This window comes from Aquarana catesbeiana, linkage group LG01, assembly GCF_042186555.1.
Source record: "Aquarana catesbeiana isolate 2022-GZ linkage group LG01, ASM4218655v1, whole genome shotgun sequence".
In the NCBI taxonomy this organism is placed as follows: domain Eukaryota; kingdom Metazoa; phylum Chordata; class Amphibia; order Anura; family Ranidae; genus Aquarana; species Aquarana catesbeiana.
Window position 1 is genome coordinate 141,341,240 of NC_133324.1, and position 20,148 is coordinate 141,361,387.

General features: G+C 40.2%; 1 protein-coding gene across 2 annotated transcripts in view; it reads left to right on the plus strand.

Moving 5' to 3' along the window:
• ZNF366 (zinc finger protein 366) overlaps window positions 1-19,871 on the plus strand; it is a 32,897-nt gene extending 13,026 nt beyond the window's left edge. The window contains exons 2-5 of one of the 2 annotated variants that reach the window (XM_073624379.1): window positions 1,958-3,242; window positions 8,326-8,517; window positions 14,149-14,323; window positions 16,435-19,871. In XM_073624379.1, the coding sequence (XP_073480480.1) occupies window positions 1,965-3,242; window positions 8,326-8,517; window positions 14,149-14,323; window positions 16,435-16,859 (2,070 nt within the window). In that variant the 5' untranslated portion in view covers window positions 1,958-1,964 and the 3' untranslated portion in view covers window positions 16,860-19,871. The remainder of the gene's footprint in view (window positions 1-1,957; window positions 3,243-8,325; window positions 8,518-14,148; window positions 14,324-16,434) is intronic. The other variant, XM_073624386.1, reaches the window with a different exon arrangement.
• The last annotated feature ends 277 nt before the right edge of the window (window positions 19,872-20,148 follow it).

Sequence of the window (20,148 nt, forward strand, 5' to 3'; positions counted from 1 at the left end):
ATTTAAATATTCCACACACAAGGCAATCAGTCATAATCCAGTTTTTAGCAATTTCCTATGGGAAGACAAGCCTATAAAAGCTGAAATTGTTGGGATGCCATAGGATTGGTGGCAGTAGCTCATCAGTCTCTTTAGCCTGTTTTATAATGAAGGTCTGTGGACATCTTTTCTTCTCATCTAAAAACTTTATAAATCTGATTGGCTACTTTGGGTAACATTTTCATGTTTGCCTGTTCATTGTAAGGCATATATGGCAGTCTGAATGTGCATAATTTAGAATTATAATGGTCACAAGGGGTTGGTACAATACCAGAAGAGAATAGGGAGTTTACAAGAGTGCATCATAATGCGTTTTGCTTTGTATAAGTGTCCCACAAACTACATTTTATCACATTGTAAAGAGCAACTCACTATAGTTCTCTGTATGATTTATCAATCTAAAGAATATAACATTATGCTGTAGACTTCATTTCTTTTCTCCCATGACTGTGTTGTATAACATTGGCAACAGACACTCATGCCGCGTACACACGGTCGGACTTTTCAGCTACAAAAGTCCGACAGCCTGTCCGACAGACTTTCGACGGACTTTCGACGGACTTGCGGCGGACTTTCTAACGAACAGACTTGCCTACACACGATCACACAAAAGTCCGTCGAATTCTTACGTGATGACGTACACCGGACTAAAATAAGGAAGTTGATAGCCAGTAGCCAATAGCTGCCCTAGCGTGGGTTTTTGTCCGTCAGACTAGCATACAGACGAGCGGATTTTTCAACCGGACTCGAGTCCGTCGGAAAGATTTGAAGCATGTTTCAAATCTAAAGTCCGTCGGATTTGAGGCTGAAAAAGTCAGTTGAAAGTCCGGAGAAGCCCACACACGATCGGATTACCAGCCAGCTTTAGTCTGTCAGCGTCCGTTGGACTTTTGTAGACGAAAAGTCCGACCGTGTGTACGCGGCATCAGTCTTAGAGTATATGTCAAGTCCATCTCCCTGCGCCATTGGGATCATTATAGTGCTATGTGTCACATGCACAATACTGTAAAGCCAGCTGGCTGGCAAAAGAGTGAAATGCTGCCCAGCCCAGCTATGTAGGCTCAGTACCCGATTTCCGCCTGATCCAAGGACTATGTTTGGTTATATATTTTTGCTTTGGTGAGTAAGGGGCAATTGGGTTTTGGTTACTTTTAAGTTCACATATATAAAAGGGAAATATATAGGTTGCCATTGCTGACCACCTCCTGTAAATGCTAGTAGCCTGGTTCCCTTGCTAATCATCTGACTGTATCCCAGAAATGTTTGAATATAAAGATTTCTGACTTCACTAGTTGCTTATTTCTATGTGGGCAGTGACTTGTATTAAAACCAGAGAAAGCCAAGAACTAGCATTATCAGAAGGGGTTCAGCAACTGCATCCTGTGTTTCAGGTTTACTTTAAGGGATGCCTATATACTCTTATATACTGTATTTTGGACTTAACAAAAGGCAGCTCCAGGTGTTAAGTTTCTGGTATTTCTACTTGCCTTTACCATTTCTTGAATTTTCTAGAGTATTTTATTTTACAGCCTACTATCTTGCTTGACCTAAATTACAAAATATGTGCTGATACAAATCTGTTGTTGCTATTTTATGCAGTAGTAGTGGAATTTTTCCTTATTTATATAAAATGGGATTGATTTACTAAAACTGGAGAGTGCAAAATCTGATGCAGCTGAGCATTGGTAGCCAATCAGCTTCTAACTTCAGCTTGTCCAATTAAGCTTTAACAAAATCTAGAAGCTATGCGGAAATGCACCAGATTTTGCACTCTCCAGGTTTAGTAAATCAGCCCCAGTGTGTGTGTGTGTGTGTGTGTGTGTATATATATATATACAGATTACGTATAACATATTTGAGTGACTCAAATGTCCTGTAGTTACATATTCATCATATGTTTGTATATTTTTCTCTGCAGTTGAACAATGCAGAAAGACTCGTATGCCATAAGGGACTATACTTCATGTTTCAGACAACCGATGCCTTCCTTTATAAAATGTAGTAGACTGTCTCCTTTAATTGAGGAATACAAGCCCCACTTTCCACATTACCAGTATGACCACCCAGTGGACAGCCTGCATCGTTTTCATGAAGCTTTTGCAAGTGGGTCACACAGAAGAAAGAGTGCTCCTTCCAAAATGCCCAATGATATTGACACCAAAGACATTAATGGCCAAGTGGAGTCAAGCAATGAAGAAGACAAGCATTTTCTTTCATCTCCTTTTCATTTACTTTATCATTTACCTCCTCTGTCAACTTATGATGCCAAAATGATTGAGTTGTCAAACATTGGTCTGCAGTACTGCAGAACAATGGACCCCTTTTGGCTTAACTCTTTAAAACAAGAATCTATTAGGACTAATATAATGTGGCCACCTGGACACCTGTATTTACACCCATCATATCCCTATTTTCACAAACAATATCCTGAAACAATGTTCCCTTTCCAAATACCCACCCCAAGCTTTCACATGTGTCACAGCCTTAACGTTGGTCTCTCAGACAAAGGAGTCATAAGTAAAACCCAAACTGATGAAAGTGAGGACCCCAAGCAGACGGTTGAGAGAGTAGACATCAACATTCAAATTGACGACAGTTTCTATGTGGAGGTTGGAGATCAGAAACGTTGGAAATGCCCCACGTGTGAAAAGTCATATACGTCGAAATACAACCTGGTGACACACATTTTGGGACACAATGGCATTAAGCCCCATTCTTGTGCCCATTGTGGCAAGCTGTTCAAACAACTGAGCCACCTACATACTCACATGCTAACTCACCAGGGAACCAGGCCCCACAAGTGCCAAGTCTGTAATAAAGCTTTCACCCAAACCAGTCATCTAAAGCGACATATGATGCAGCACAGTGATGTGAAGCCATACAACTGTAGGATATGTGGCAGAGGGTTTGCTTACCCAAGTGAACTTAAAGTTCATGAAGCGAAACACGAGAACGGCAGAGAGAACATTTGTGTGGAGTGTGGACTAGACTTCCCCACACTTGTACAGCTTAAAAGACATTTGACTGTACATCGTGGCCCCGTGCAGTATAACTGTACTGAGTGTGATAAGACATTTCAGTACCCAAGCCAACTTCAGAATCATATGATGAAGCACAAGGACATCCGACCCTATATCTGCTCTGAGTGTGGCATGGAATTTGTACAGCCGCATCATCTCAAACAACATTCCCTGACTCATAAGGTCAGTTACACGCATGACTATTTGTAATGATGACAAAAATCTTCTTCTACCCCTTGTCACTCTAAATGCACTTTTAGCAACATTTGCAGTTTCACTTGTATTAGGCTTATTATCTGAAGCTTAACAGACCTGACACCACAGATTTGGGCTTCACAGAAAGCAAAATCCATTAACGTAAACCTTGAAGTGGAACTCCTGCCAAAACAGTTTTCGTACTGCTTTTCGATATAGTAGCAGAGGGTAAAAACCTCTGTAATTTTTTTTCTGTTCAAATAAAAACACTTTTGCCAGCTTTTGTTTGCTCTGTGCAAAGTCATTCCAAATGCACCCTACTTTAAAAGCTAGTTATAAATTGGGGCAGTTGCCATTTTTGTTGAGATTTTTTCTATCTGTGTTCCCATTGAGGGATTTTCTCCTCATTTCCTGTTTCGGTAACCACACGGGTTCTGAAGGAAATCTCCTCACTGGGGAAATAGCCATTAATAATTAAAAGCTGTTGCAGCCCCTACTCACACGATTAAAAATCTTGCTTATGTTGCTCTCCTTGTCTTTTTTGAAGTAGATATCTCACTTCCCTCATGGTGTCTGAGACAGGAAGTGTGAATCGTCCCCATGGGACATAGATAGCAGTAGATTTTAGGCTTTCTTTACTCTTCCTAAAACTTTGAAAATCATTTTTGGCTGATGTTTCACTTTAAAGCGCTAAAGCCTACTATACTGTATATTGACTGTTAAAAGTATAAAAGTAGCTATAAAAAATACTACAAACTTCTCAGTTTGATTAAAGTAGGAAAAAATGTTTGCTGATTCAGTCCATCCAAACTGGGTATTTTAGATATTTGTCAAACACTGGCTTTGTAATCATTTGGTGGCCTCTTTTTGAAGATGCCAAAATTGTTTCTCCCCTACACCATTTGTTTTTCTTATTGTTCAGCCAGTGGGCTAAATGAAAAAATTAAACATATTTGCCTACTTCACCAGCCAAATTTTGATCCATCTATGGCCAGATTTACTATGATGCATATTTTATCAACGTTAAAGGAAAACCAATAAGAGTAAGGGTCATGTAACAACAGCAACATTGGTAGCAGCTACAAACCTCTTGGTTTATTTTCTCCAGTGATTTGTAATTAGCCACACATCAGCAACTTTAACTGTTACAAATGATTTATGAGACATTATCACTGTCTGCTCTTGATAATCTTAGTGGATACTAAAGCTGGCATTTCTGGATAGCTTCAACACTACAGAAAGTCAAACACTTAGCAACTGAGCTAAAAATTGTGGCAACACAGGCTTTTCATTGACTTCATCTCTAAAAAAAAAAGTGCTAAGGAGAGCAGCTCTATAGCAGTTACCAATCACCAGTAGCATAATCTGCTACCAAAATCACTTGTGTGTCATGGTACTAATGATATCAGATTGTCATAGAAAGCACAGACTTTAATGGCACCACAAACACAAACTATTAAAATGTACATATTTTATTCACCATAATACATCACAAACAAGATAAAGGTTAAAAATGTTATGCTCATTTGCATAATATGCCAAAAAATTGCCGGTACACGTTACAGCCCTGATAAAGAATGTGCCACCAATCAGGGTAATAGATGAGAAATGTACTATACCCTAAACACTCTCATGGTCGGGGGGGGGGCAAGAATCAGGGGTAATTCTTCTATATGAATAAAGATAGAGAAATAAGCATCATATACAAAAAAAACAAGTAAGTCATAAAACTACATAAACAATTTAATCAGCAAAAGGGCATTAAAACACCTACAGTGTAGGAAGGAAAATGACCTGGGGGTCCTAGTAGATGACAGGGTCAGCAATGGCATGCAATCCAAGCTGCTGCAAGCAAAGCAAACAGAATATTGGCATGCATTAAAAAGGGGATTACCTCCAGAGATAAAAAGCAATAATTCTCCCACTCTACAGGACTCTGGTCCGGCCGCACCTGGAGTATGCCGTCCAATTCTGGGCACCAGTCCTCAGGAAGGATGTGCTGGAACTGGAGAGAGTCTGAAGGGCAACAAAACTAATAAAGGGACTGGAGGACATTAGTTATGAGGAAAGGTTACGAGCACTCATTGTTCTATCTGGAGAAGACACACCTGAGAGGGGATATGGTTTCAATGTACAAATACCGTACTGGTGACCCCACAATAGGGATAAAACTTTTCAGCGAAAAGGAATTTAAAAAGACACGCGGCCATTCACTAAAATTAGAAGAAAATCGGTTTAACCTCAAACTGCGTAGTGGGTTTTGTACTGTAAGAGCAGTAAGGATGTGTAATTCTCTTCCACGGGCAATGGTTTTAGTGGGTAGCATGGATAATTTCAAAGAACTATTAGATAAGCACCTGAACAATCACAACATACAGGGATATATAATGTAATAATGACATAAAAGCACACACATAGGTTGGACTTGATAGACTTGTGTATTTTTTCAACCTCTTCTACTATGTAACTATGTAACTATGTAATGAAAACCTAAGGCAGGTGGAAAGTAATGGCTGAGGTGGAGGTGCCCACTTGGTCCCAAAGAAAGGTGGATATGGGGGGTGCATCTAAACGCAACAGAAGATATGGGGTAGAACAGGTAAAGTATAATACATAAAGATGTTAAGAGGTCCAAGCTATAAAAACAATCCCGCTTATATAAGGTCCAATCACTAATTCCTGGTGGTGTATATAATGGAGCGAATTCAATCACAAAGTGGGTAGGATCCTAGGATCCTAGGAGTAATAATACAAATCATGGCCACAGGAGTTAGCATTGGGATCATTACACATCATAAAACAGGAGTATATATCAGACACCAGGAAGCGCAGCCTATGGGATGGCCTTCAAGTGCTAGGGATATACAGTGGGGACGGAAAGTATTACCCCCTTAAATTTTTCACTCTGTTATATTGCAGCCATTTGCTAAAATAATTTAAGTTCATTTTTTTCCTCATTAATGTACACACAGCACCCCATATTGACAGAAAAACACAGAATTGTTGACATTTTTGCAGATTTATTAAAAAAGAAAAACTGAAATATCACATGGTCCTAAGTATTCAGACCCTTTGCTCAGTATTTAGTAGAAGCACCCTTTTGATCTAATACAGCCATGAGTCTTTTTGGGAAAGATGCAACAAGTTTTTCACACCTGGATTTGGGGATCCTCTGCCATTCCTCCTTGCAGATCCTCTCCAGTTCTGTCAGGTTGTATGGTAAACGTTGGTGGACAGCCATTTTTAGGTCTCTCCAGAGATGCTCAATTGGGTTTAAGTCAGGGCTCTGGCTGGGCCGTTCAAGAACAGTCACGGAGTTGTTGTGAAGCCACTCCTTCGTTATTTTAGCTTTGTACTTAGGGTCATTGTCTTGTTGGAAGGTAAACCTTCAGCCCAGTCTGAGGTCCTGAGCACTCTGGAGAAGGTTTTCGTCCAGGATAGCCCTGTACTTGGCCGCATTCATCTTCTCCTCGATTGCAACTAGTCGCCCTGTCCCTGCAGCTGAAAAACACCCCCACAGCATGATGCTGCCACCACCATGCTTCACTGTTGGGACTGTATTGGACAGGTGATGAGTAGTGCCTGGTTTTCTCCACACATACCGCTTAGAATTAAGGCCAAAAAGTTCTATCTTGGTCTCATCAGACCAAAGAATCTTATTTCTCATCATCTTGGAGTCCTTTAGGTGTTTCTTTAGCAAACTCCATGCGGGCTTTCACTTTTGTCGGGCCACTCTGCCATAAAGCCCTGACTGGTGGAGGGCTGCAGTGATGGTTGACTTTCTACAACTTTCTCCCATCTCCCGACTGCATCTCTGGAGCTCAGCCACAGTGATCTTTGGGTTCTTCTTTACCTCTCTCACCAAGGCTCTTCTCCCCCGATAGCTCACTTTGGCCAGCTCTAGGAAGAGTTCTGGTCATCCCAAACATCTTCCATTCAAGGATTATGGAGGCCACTGTGCTCTTAGGAACCTTAAGTGCAGCAGAAATTTTTTTGTACCCTTGGCCAGATTTGTGCATTGCCACAATTCTGTCTCTGAGCTCTTCAGGCAGTTCCTTTAACCTCATGATTCTCATTTGCTCTGACATGCACTGTGAGCTGTAAGGTCTTATATAGACAGGTGTGTGGCTTTCCTAATTAAGTCCAATCAGTATAATCAAACACAGCTGGACTCAAATGAAGGTGTAGAACCATCTTAAGGATGATCAGAAGAAATGGACAGCACCTGAGTTAAATATATGAGTGTCACAGCAAAGGGTCTGGATACTTAGGACCATGTGATATTTCAGTTTTTCTTTTTTAATAAATCTGCAAGAATGTCAACAATTCTGTGTTTTTCTGTCAATATGGGGTGCTGTGTGTACATTAATGAGGAAAAAATGAACTTAAATGATTTTAGCAAAAGGCTGCAATATAACAAAGAGTGAAAAATTTAAGGGGGTCTGAATACTTTCCGTCCCCACTGTATACAGATAACCATATTCACCTGAAAAGTATGTTTTTTCTATCTTTATTCAATAGAAGAATTTTAATAATCTCCTGAGGAAGCACGAAATGTACATTTCTCATCTATTACCCAAATTGGGGGGGTATATTCTTTAACAGGGCTGTAAGGTGTACCAGCAATTTTTTGGTATATTATGCAAATGAGCATAACATTTTTAACCTTGTTTTGTTTCTGATGTATTATGGTGAATAAAATATGTTCATTTTAATAGTTTATGTGTTTGTGGTGCCATCAAAGTCCATTCTTTCTATGGCAATCAGATCTAATTGAAATTAGGACGAGACACAGTCTACCTATTTATGTCCACAGCACTATCCTGTGTTGACAAAAAAACTCACTCTTCATGATACTAATGGCCATGCTGGGTGACTAAATATGGAAATTCAAGCACAGATGTATTTTCTATGCAATCTCCAGTGTATAAGAAGCCAATGAGTAAGTCAACCAGCCAGCATCTATCCAAACTTACAATCAAACAACATTAATGACTGTTCAACAAATAACTACCATACTAATCTAGGAAATGCCATATAAACGATATTCATATGTTATTTCTGAACGTAGGGTGTGAAAGAGCACAAGTGTGGGATCTGTGGTAGAGAATTCACCCTTCTGGCCAACATGAAGAGGCACATTCTAATCCACACCAACATCCGAGCCTACCAGTGTCACCTCTGCTTCAAAAGCTTTGTCCAGAAACAGACTCTGAAGGCACACATGATTGTCCACTCCGATATCAAACCATTCAAGTGCAAGGTGAGAGAGTGTGTTTATCCTCTCCATTCATTACAAGGCATTTACGGTTACCAACAATGCCAAATGGAAAATTTGAGATTTTTAAGTCAAATGAATGTACTCAGTGTACATTTTCATTGGTGGCATAGTGTACTGTGCATTTATAGTTCACCCACTCTGAGTCCATATAACAAGGATCAAACTTCTAGCTGTGTAGAGAGACAGTTTGCACAATTATTCTAGTTGTTGATTCTAGGTATACTGATACAGAGTAAGAAAACTGGCACTTTTAGCCTGTCCAACTCCAGCCCCCTGGTATGGCTTGTGTGGCTATGTTTGCTCCTGATAATGTTATACCAGGGCTACAGTAGGAAGAGGGGCAGCTGAAATTACACAGTTGGCCATGGGGGGCAGGAAGTAAAAATAAGGCTCTGCTCATATGTCTTACTACTAGAGTTGTCTTTGTCCATTACATTTTTCCCTTATAAGAGACACAAGCGTAGAAAGGCTATCTAATCCCAAGTTAAGAATAGCAGCATTTTTAGGGTGGTGGAGGAGGTTAGGGTGTTCTTATCTTCTATTAATATTTTATACAATTTTGCTCTTATAATAATGAATGATGAAACATTGAGCCATTCATTTTTAATAGCCAAGTTCAGAGGGCAAAGGTGTAGTGCAGTTAGAGTTATCAGCCATCCTGTTTTGAAAAGGATAGCTTGGTTTTTGGCCTCGCTGTCCAGTGGTAATGTCTCTTTCTTGTGACATACCCAGACTGATACTTCACAATGGAAGAGAGGAACCATAAACCATTCCACCCAGTTAAAGATGACTGAAGGAATCACAGAATGTGATTTGCAAAGTATGAAAAAATACTGGTGTCAAAAATTTTTTTTAATGGTGTTGGGCCAATATTATTAGATTTTTTCCATTTTATGTGTTTTAAAAATAATGACACATCTTTTCTATCCATTTCTATAACAACTCTATTTTATAAATGAGTGTTTATTATGGGGTGCACCCATAGCAGTTGTGTCACAGAGCATTATAGGATTTCTAAATAAAGAGCATAACTGAACATGTTTTCCTTCGGACTGTCTCTCTGTGATTGACTCTTCACGTGACTCTATTAAAAAAGAGCAGTAAAGGAATGAGGGATAAGTCATTTATTTCACTGTAACTTTAAGCTTGAGCTATTGAGCTCTGCAAACAACAGACTTTTTTCAATGAAGCAGCCAATAATAAACAATTAAAATGTAAAAATTAGTCTAGAACTCCACCCGATAGATGGAAATAATTACTTATAAACAATAGTACATAATACAGGATTAAAAAATGAAAACATATTTGTAAACATTTGTTAGTCTGTAGTTCTAAACATATTAAGGAAAACAGAAAAGATACATTGCCTTTAAACTGATTACCACAATCAGATTTTAATTGATGCTCATTTGCTGCTTGCCTGGCATAGAGTGCCTCCTACTGGACTAACGCTATTACATGTAGATAATACTTGCTTGTCTGTCTTTTTTCAACCCCGCTATGGTAAGTACTACATACATGAGTAATCCTTTCAGGCCAATACATTATTACACAGTAAAGGGATTTTTTTTTCTTCCTGTTTCTCATTAAGACCAGCTTGTGCCCTAGCACTGCCAGTGTTCCCAGTGCTTTGTGAATATAAATGATTAGAAGGAAACACAGAGGGGACATGAACAGGCTTTAGTTCCCACATTACACTTGTCTGGTGAGATGTTAACACTTGATTTGTCAGACCCTGCATGTGTCGCTTTCATCTTCAATAATGGAAAAAGAACAAATAAAATGTGTTTTGGCTTTGATATACCCCCTGCCAACATGGCAGAGAACTCAAAGTGATCTAGGTGGCGTTGACTCTCTTTATCTGGCCTGTGTTCAGTAGGATTAAGGCAATGACCAGATAGCAGCATTCTGGCATACAGCTCCTCCTCAGGAGAAGGAAGGATATAAGTGCCTGAACTGCCTTCATAACAATAGTTCACATGTCCCCTGAGACTGGTTTGCAAAGAGATTTCATCTTGCTTTCTCTTATACATCTCAAGGCTTCCTGTTTTCTCACGGTCCTTTTTGGACAATTTACAGTCATTCTTATTCTGGTTTTCTCTATCTGGCTCTCTAAGGAAAGAAACACCCCTCTTATAAGGGAAGACGGCTCAGCAGCGGCCTTTGTAGCTCTCTGCAGGCCTCTGGTTTCCATTGCTTGGATCTCATACTGAATGTGAGATGCCAAAGGAAGAATGATGCTGTGCGGAGCATTTATGTTAGTTGTATGCCATTGTGTTACATAACATTCTTTGCAAGTATTTCAGTTTTGTATGTTATTTAGTTCTTAATTTTTTTTACATAGTGCAATAACCAGACCAAATGGTTGATGGCCATATAATGCTAACTGTCTGAAAAATTCAAATGCATCAGTGCAAGCTATATAGAACTGCTGTTTAGTTGTACATCCGCAAGTAAAATTCCCAGAGACAAGAGATGGTTTAAATGAAAAGCAAAGTATTGGTTTTGCTTTTTTCTCCCATTATGCTTACCTAGATGGATGCAGCATCGGCCCGATGCTGCATCTGTCCCCCGCTGGCTCTACACTGAAAACTGAGCCACCGAACATCGCCAATGGCTCGGTTCTCAAAGCTCCCCAAGCAGAGAGCTGCTGACTGTCAATCAGCAGTGCTCCTCTCTTCTCCTCCATGCTCACTGGAGCGCTGAGCTGTGGGCGGGGAGCGGCCGTCTCAGCGGCTCCCTGGGAGGCTGAGACACCCATCAGTTCAGGCACCTGGCAGATCCAGACTTCCAGAGTCAGGATGATGCGGTGCCTGGACTGATCTGTGTGACGTCAGCAGAGAGCGGACTTCAGACTGCTCTCTGCTGAAAATGGGTCACAGGAGTGCAAAATGAATTGCACTCCTGTGACCCATAGGAGAAGTCCAGCCAAACGAACTCAGGCTGAACTTCTCCTTTAATGGGATACTTGAACTGCAGGGTGTCTTGTCATCCATAGCCAAGAAAATGGGCAAAAAAATGTTAGCTTTAAATGAAAAACATGAAAAAACAGTGAATAAAAATGCAGAAATTAAGCTTTGCAGACCGAAAAGCATCAATGTTATGAACAGTCTCACTAACAGTAATGCGTTTGTGGTATCACACACTAAAAAAAGCTTGGCTTTGGCCAGACCATTAGCTGTATTTGCAATTGAAAAATGCCTTTGAAAGAGTGAATTGGCCATAAAACTGTCACTTAAATTGTATGTGTAGGCATTACCCCTATTAACCCCCAGACCTACCCTGTGTCCTCTAGAGCATGCCCTGGCATTATACAAATTGATTTTGCCTTGATTCTGGTAGTGAGAAAAACCTTTTAATACTCCATGTGACATATTTACCAAGGACTGTTACCGGGAGCTAATTTTCTATTGCTATAGTCATGCACCTCAGTACCACAACCTCCCAAGAGCCCTTGTCCTACACACAGTGTGTGTAGGACAAGGGCTCTTGAGAGCCAGGGTGAGGAAAGAGATCAATGTGTAGGTGGGGTGCAGCGTGGTGCAGCCGCAATAATTCACACAGGTGCAGTAATAAACTTGTATTGAAGCAATGCAGCAACAGTTCACAGCAAACCTGGTTGGAACACTGCCCAACCAGGTGCATTATTGTTTACAGCAATGTGAACAGAGCAGGTCCCAGCTGGAATGACAGCGTCTGTAGATAGGGGCTTAATGTGGCCTGGCCCTGGCTTAATGTGGCCTGGCCCTGGCCTGCCCAATCAGCAAGATGTCCAGAAGAGATGTGACCCTATGCTTTCCCTCCTCATCAGGAACCTTTACCTACCACTAGTTCTGTCCCTATCAGATGGGGTACCTTTCCCTGCACTACCCACTCACAAAAGTGCTCTGCCTGACCCAAGATGGCTGCCAATGTCATATGGGGCAACAGCATCCAACCTGATTGCTTTCCCAGTGACCCAGGAAACCATAGTTGCAGGAAACCATAGTAGAACCGCATTTATCCTGACTTCCTCTCCAGCTGCAGAGCTGCTGCGGTTGAACGCCACCTGCAGTGGAGAAAATAACCTACATCTGCCTACCAACGTATGCTTGTGGAGGAGGACAAACAGAAGTGGGGATTGGTGCAGCTCTGTAGCCAAGTAAAGCCAGCCATAGATGGATCAAAATTTGCCTCTTTTAGCAGGGACCAGACAAATTTCGATCTATCTAGGGGCAGGTTGGTTGTACAGATGTTAATCCCTCAATTGACTTCTGTACAACCAGCCTGGTGGAAAATGTTTGCTCGATCAGTGCCGCTGGCTATAATTGATGCTGATGAATGTATTCTGACAGAGGGGAAGCCTCCCCATTGTCAAAATACAATAGCTCAGCAGGAGAAATGTGTGGATGGGGAATTCAATTAATTTTCTTATGTGAAATCCACTGGTTGAACAAAAGAAAATGAATCATGTATTGCCAGCCTATGCAATGCTCACAACAATGATTGGCATTTCAGCTGGGGCTCCTGATCCTGGTTTCCTCACCTAATATAAGCAATCTTGAACAAATATTTGCATATATGGTGTTCCAACAATTCTCTGCTTGTATGCGAGTTTTGGGTTATTAAAGTTGAAGTCCAGTCAAATACTATTTAAGCTCAAACCTGCTCCCACCTCCATTCCAAGCCCTATACTAACTACCGCGTAAAGGCAAGCTGTCTATACCTACCTATTCTGAAAGCACTCTGGTCCGGTCACATGATCCCCCCAGCGGTTAGCTTCAGTGAAGAGGAGAGATCATTGACAATAGCTGCAATGCCAATGCAATGATGTTAGCCATCGGCTTGCTATGGGGCATCTGTTATTGTCAGCTGTCTCTCCTCTACACTGAAGCTGGCGCTGGGAGCGGATCATGTGACCGGATCAGAGTGCCCTCAGAATAGGTAAGGATAGCATCTGTTTGGATCCACGATTGTGTATATATGCATGGTATGCATTTATTTATTACTTTATTGTTATATTTATTAAGTCCCCATCTCACATGCATACCCTGCACACATACTAGGGGCAAGTTAGAAAGAAGTCAAATAACTGCATGTCTTTGAAGTGAGGGAGGAAACCTATACAAGCACTGGGAGAACTTTCAAACTCCATGCATGACGTGTCCTGATTGGGCTTCAACCCAAGAACACTAGTGCCACAAGGCAGGAGTGCTAACCACTAAACAGCTGTGATGCATTGTGATTTTACAACCCTGATCAGGATTCTGTCTATAAATTGCTCATGTTTCAGTTTAGTAAAAAAATCAGTACATTCAAAATCTTAAAAGTAGTAAAATGATCATAGATGCAAAACCAATCCTATTTTACATGTATTGATTAATTTGTTTGTCTCATGTCAAATCCCTCATTGCTTCTACATCCTCTGTTCCAATAGACTATCCACAGTTGGCATCTTTGGAAAATAATTTTAGTAGTCATGGACATTTGTCTTAGTACTTGTGTTCGAATAATGTTCCCATTTGTGCAGTTGTACTGATAATTAGCCTGCTTAGGACTGCTTTACACGTGTTCATTTATGTGTAACGTTTTTCTTTGGTATGACATTTCATAATGCTTATAATGTTTTCACAGCTGTGTGGAAAGGAGTTTAATCGAATGCACAACTTAATGGGCCACATGCACCTTCATTCAGACAGCAAGCCCTTCAAGTGTCTCTACTGCCCCAGCAAATTTACTCTGAAAGGAAACCTCACCCGCCATATGAAGGTTAAACATGGTGTCACCGAAAGAGGATATCACTCTAGAGGTGAGATCGCACAGCAATAATCATCTTGTCTTTGGATTTGACTAGATATGATATGATCATCAGTGGTTATTTGCAGTAATAAGACCATAAAAGCACTTGGGAAAAAAAGAAAGGTTGAACTGGATGGAAAAAAATTAAAAGGTCTCCATTTAATATTTAATGTAGTTCAGTGTTTCTAAACTACCCCAATACCAGCATGTTACACCCCATTTTTTGTAGGCCCTTCAATGCTGTGATAGTTTGACTGACAATTACTCAGTAGTGCAACACTGTACCCAAATTAATTTCACATATTATTTTTTTTAGACAGATAGAGCTTTCTTTTGGTGGTATTTCATAAACACTTTTTTTTCTTTAAAATGTTGAAAAAAATAACCTGTTTCCCTTATTTTTGCTATAAAACATCTCAAAGAAATAGTCTTTTTTTCAAGTATTTAGACCAAAATGTATTCTGGGGTATTATAAGAATGTACCCAAATCCATAGCTCCACTCAAGACTAGCTCCTCCTATCATACATGGACAATCTAGGTGCTTGCTACTATAGCCCATCTGATCTCCATGCTCCATTAAAGATAGGAAAAATGATCAGCCACACTCCAAACTTAGCTTCTTAAAGTGACTGCATACAACATATCTCCACCCGAAAACCAACCTTCCTTAGCGCTTTTCACTACTTCTGGCTTGCTTAAAAGAATAAGGATGTTTGCTGTATCCTTCTAAGTAAGCCAGGAGTGGTAAAATGCATCATGGAAGGTTGGTTTTCGGGTGGTGATGTGTGTAGTCACTGCTGACAATCAATAAATACAAGAGGAGCTACAATAAGTTTGGAGTGCAACTGATATTTTTTCATATCTTTGCTGGGGGTGTCATACTCAGACATATACAGACAGGAGGGCAGCTCCTTATGACATCTGCAGACATCCCTGGTCAAGAATTTAAAATGGATCAGCCAGATATTTGCTTAAGATCCAAGGTGTTCCTCGCCTCTCAACAAAACTAACCAGTTATGGTAGGGACAGAAAGAGTACCACACCAAATTCCCAATGGTTCTAAAGTGATTGGTGGGATGATGAAAGGTGAGTGTTCCTAAAGGACATAGTTTATTGTGACTCAATTCTTCATATTCTCCAGCAACAGCTTCTTTTGCTCCTCTCAGCAGGTCTGAACAAGGAGTAGGTAGCTAAATTATGTCTGATATATGTCACCAACTACAGATCCTATTGTAAATAATGTCTGAATGGTGAAGTCACAGTATCTCCACTCAGGGATACCAGCCAGACATATGGTATCTTATTAGTACTGGCCTGGGGGAGCAACAGCATTTTAGCCTCCCAGCCCAGACCTCCCTGATGCTCATTTCTATTAATTTCCCTCAAATGACTCACAATTACTTAATGCACCATTTAAACTAGAAGTATGACTCATCCCAAAAAACATATGGACATGTGAGGTGGTGTTTTGAGGTTTAGGCCCAGTTCACACTGATGTGGTGCAGGAACTGCATGCGATTTGGACCGGAATCGAACTGCATTCCTGTTAAAATCACATGCAATTCTTCAGCAGTGCGATTTGAGGCATTATTCTGTATAGCTCAAATCACACAAAAAGCACGCAGGACCCTTTTTTGTTCGCACCAGAATTGGATATCATGGGTCTGTGTTGTGCGAACCAATTTTGGGGTGTTGTTTCCCTAAACATACACACCTGCAGTGGTTCGCATGAACGGGGTGTGATTTGGATGCGGTGCGGAATCCGCAGAGAATTTTCAGCGAATTTGCACCGCATCAGTGTGACTTGAATAGATGCATTTTTTTTTTTATTACTGCCAATTAACTTGTATGGACTGTGTTGTCTTCCTGCCAGCTCAAACAAATTCTCTTCATTCAGGTTTCTTCATTGACATCTTTCTTATCTTTCTGCTCTGTGATATACATGAGTAGACAGGACACTTTACACATCTGACTTCTGTATTTCCAACATGTCAATGAGAAATGGTGAAAGTGTCAGTGCCTACTTGCAACCACTGTATATTTCTGGAATTAATTCCAATGCCATATAGAAACAGGCTCACCATAAAACTTAGCTTGATCCCAGTTTCTTCTACCCCTAGGTCTGAGCAGAGGAAGAGCGGGCCTCTCCCACTCAATTGTCTTGCGGAGTCTGGAACAGAAGGAACCTTTTGACCTGTCTAGAAAGCGAAGGGTTAAAGAATTAAGTCGCAGTTTAGATGGGGAGAGAATAAAGGGTAATTATTTCCAAGAAGAGGAGGAAGAAGACCAGTCCAGTATTTCAACAATGCACAAGCTGGATGTTCACTGTGAATCAGAGCATGGATTTGAGGAACATCATAATGTAATGAAGGTGAAATGTAATAAAGAGAAGTATAATCTTCATATAGAAAGAGATGCAGAAAAGACAAGTCACCACCACCACAAAGAGGAAGAAGAAGCTTTTACAGCTCAAAATGAGGGAACTTTGGGACTATCTGTTCCTGATTACTTATATTTCAAGAACCGAAACACAACCGAAACATAAGCTATAGGTGGACTGAATTCATAAACAGAGCACTGACAAAATGGATTGCGTATCTAATAGTAATTGTGTTGCTTGGACACATTCAGGTGTAGTTAGGACAGCGCAAAAAACAATCGAGATGTGCAAAGTCTAACCTTCCATAGCAAACAATCAGAAACATCTCTTAAGCTGGCCATAGATTTTGCAATTTTCTTTTCTTCAACCACCGGCTGAAGGAAAGAAAATTGTGCAACAGTTAGGCTTCATGTACACGGGACGTTTTTACAACCTCTCCTGAACGATTTAACTTGACAGATTTTTTTTTTTTCAAAATAGCCAAAAATGAAAAACGCCTGTAAACGAAATGCGGCTAAACGCGAGTTACCGCGTTTAGAAGCGCTTGGCACTTGAAATGCCTCTAAACTCAGCTTCTGAACCCATTTTTTTGCGTTCCAAAAAAAGCCTCTGAACTCAACTGCCTAAAAACGACTGTAAATGACCCTGTGTAAATGTACTGATAAGATAACATAGAGGAGAGTTCAGTAGCAGTTGAAAAAAATGTCCAACTGTTCCTAAACGTCCGTTTAGCAGCAGCAGTGTGGATGAGGCCTTAGTGTTGATGGGGGAATCCCTCCCACTGCGCTATTGTATTGTGACAGCGGGAGGTTTCCCCGCTCCCAGAATACAATGGTCACTGCTGGCGGCTATAGCCACTGACTGTATAAAAAAACCTGACAGGCTAATTGTATGAAATTTGTCCTGTTCCTGCTAAACTAGCCGAAATTTGAACAATCTATGACAGGCTTAAGCTGTTGCTGATTTTTGCGCACAATCATTGTTCTTTGCACTGTCTTGCCAGTTTTCTTCTTGTTAAACAGAACTGGATTAATACCGCATGGAGCCTGGGTAAAGTGACTGCTTTGAGTACCCTCAAATCCTCAGATCAGCAACTGAATAACAGTTTTAGGTTGTGTACAAAGATCAGTACCAAGCATATTAAGTAGCACAATTACAAAAATATGTTAATTTTTCTTTAAGATGATCTGCATGCATTTATAGAGTCTGCAGCCACAACACAGACACAACAAGACATGTATTGTTACTTGATTGGTACTCGTGTGAATATCATATCCACCTTGTGGTCACCATTGCAACCAACAAAAAGTAGTTTTTAAGACAGGCAGTTGAGGACACTGAGCTCAAGACATTTCCAGTTTATTATGCAGAAGTGCTAACTGGTGGATTAAGTTCATCTGCACATGGCAAGCCATAGGTTGTCCACCCAAAATGTGCCCAAGATTTAGTTTACAAAGGTCTATGAACTCCTTCAATATAATAGTACTGCTGTTTGGTAATTGACCCAGCACTACTGCATGGAGTAAGTCGGATGCTGCACCATTCTGGAAATACCAAGTAAATTCTTCGCTCCTGCCAGCTGAACATACCAGTAGTGAAGGATAGGTTGTTCTTTTGCAAGAAAAGCAGTTAATTATCTCAATCCCTGCTTGTATATTAAATTCCTAATTCCTATTTCTTCTAGACTGGAGAGGCATAGAGTATTCAGTACAGGGGAAACACTCTAGCCAATGTTTGGTACCCTGAAAAGAATATGTTAACTTTGGAGGCAAGACTGATTTTTTTTTTTACAGACCAGAACAGAACTTTAAGCAGAACAATGACAGTTTATAGATGCAGATCTTGGTTGTAGCAAATATTTAAATGAGAATGAATATTCCAGAAGCATTCCTTATAGAGGGCAGTTGAACGTGGGTCAGTTGGTCCTAAAAGATCTTCTAATAATTAGTTTCAGGTGTACTGATGCAGAGTAGGCAATCTCTTTCAGCCTTTCCAGCCCTGGCATGCTTTGTGTGGCTATGATGTTTTATCTCATCAGTAAGAAACTATGACTAGCTAAGTGACAGGAATACAAAATAAGGGTGTCAGAAGACACCTGGCCTTTGGGTGTAGGAGGTATATATTATGCCTTATTTGGAGCTAAGAACCAGGCAATGGTAGTGTTCATTTCAAAGCTTTTAAAGCTAAAAAGTGCAAAAAAAAAGCACTGCCTTACCCGCCCTAAAACTATCATTAAAGTGAACCGTTGCTTTGCGCAAGCAGAGCAAAACTACAGGTTCACTTAAATGCCTGGCTTTCAAGGTGTTTACACTAACCTTCTCACATTACCCCATTTCTTCTTTTCACTTGTGGAAGTTAAGAAACCTGTGTAGAGGTCTAATGACTTCCTGCTTAGGCCCCTAGCATCATGGAAGAAAATGGAGAGGGTCGCTTGTTCCCCGTAGCTTAATGCACCAGGCATTAATCTTAATTCCAGAAGGCCAAACAGGGAGGTAAAGGAGCAACAGGAAGGTAAATATATGCAGTGGGCAGGCAACATTTAAGTGAATTTTCTGCTTTGCCTCATGAAAAATGCACAGATTTACTTTAGCTTAATTATTCGACAGAAACCAGATGTTCATCCGGCTTATGTCAGACTGTACACACGGGGCGAATGTCGGCCAGTTTCTATTGCACCAACCGATACCGCCCGATATTCAGCCCGTGTGTACAGCCTTCATGGCACTATGATTTTAGCCATGTAATTTTCATATTTCATTGAGCTCAACTGAAAAGAACTCACTTTTTTTTAAAATAAGGATACTTATTTTGGTGTGTTGGTGCTGTATTTGTATTCACTCCAAAAGCCTGCAGTAATTTACAAGCAAACTATCATAAAACTACTGAAGGTATTCCGGTGCAGTTCCCATATTTTGTAAGCATTGTAGCACTTTTTCTAACTCAGTGATTGTCTATTTCATGAAATGCCTGCCTACACTGTAAGTTACAGAATCACCTAAACTATTGCACTTTAAGCCACACTCTGCACAAATATGTGACTTTTTATAATGCCTTAATAATAGCCCTGGGATTTTAGTGTTCTACAGGAAGTTTAAGCAACCCTGAATGTAGTAGTATATTCAGAATGCCTTATCAGTATGTAATATTTGCAATACAAATAAATATATTCATTTTAAACTATTGTCATGTGTTTCATTGGTTAATAAATATAAAAAAAATCCTCTATTATGTAGGCTATTTTATTTATGGTAAACCAGGGATTTAGACTATGTGCATTATTCATATAAGATCTTCAATGCACAACCATGTTAAAAAAACTAAACAAAAAAAAAATCATTTGATCCTAACATATCACAACACGTACACCTGTAGACACATGCCATGCATTATGTTAGAGTGTGCTAAAAGAACAGAGTCCAGTACCTTCTTTAATGTGTGGCTGTGCATATTTTTA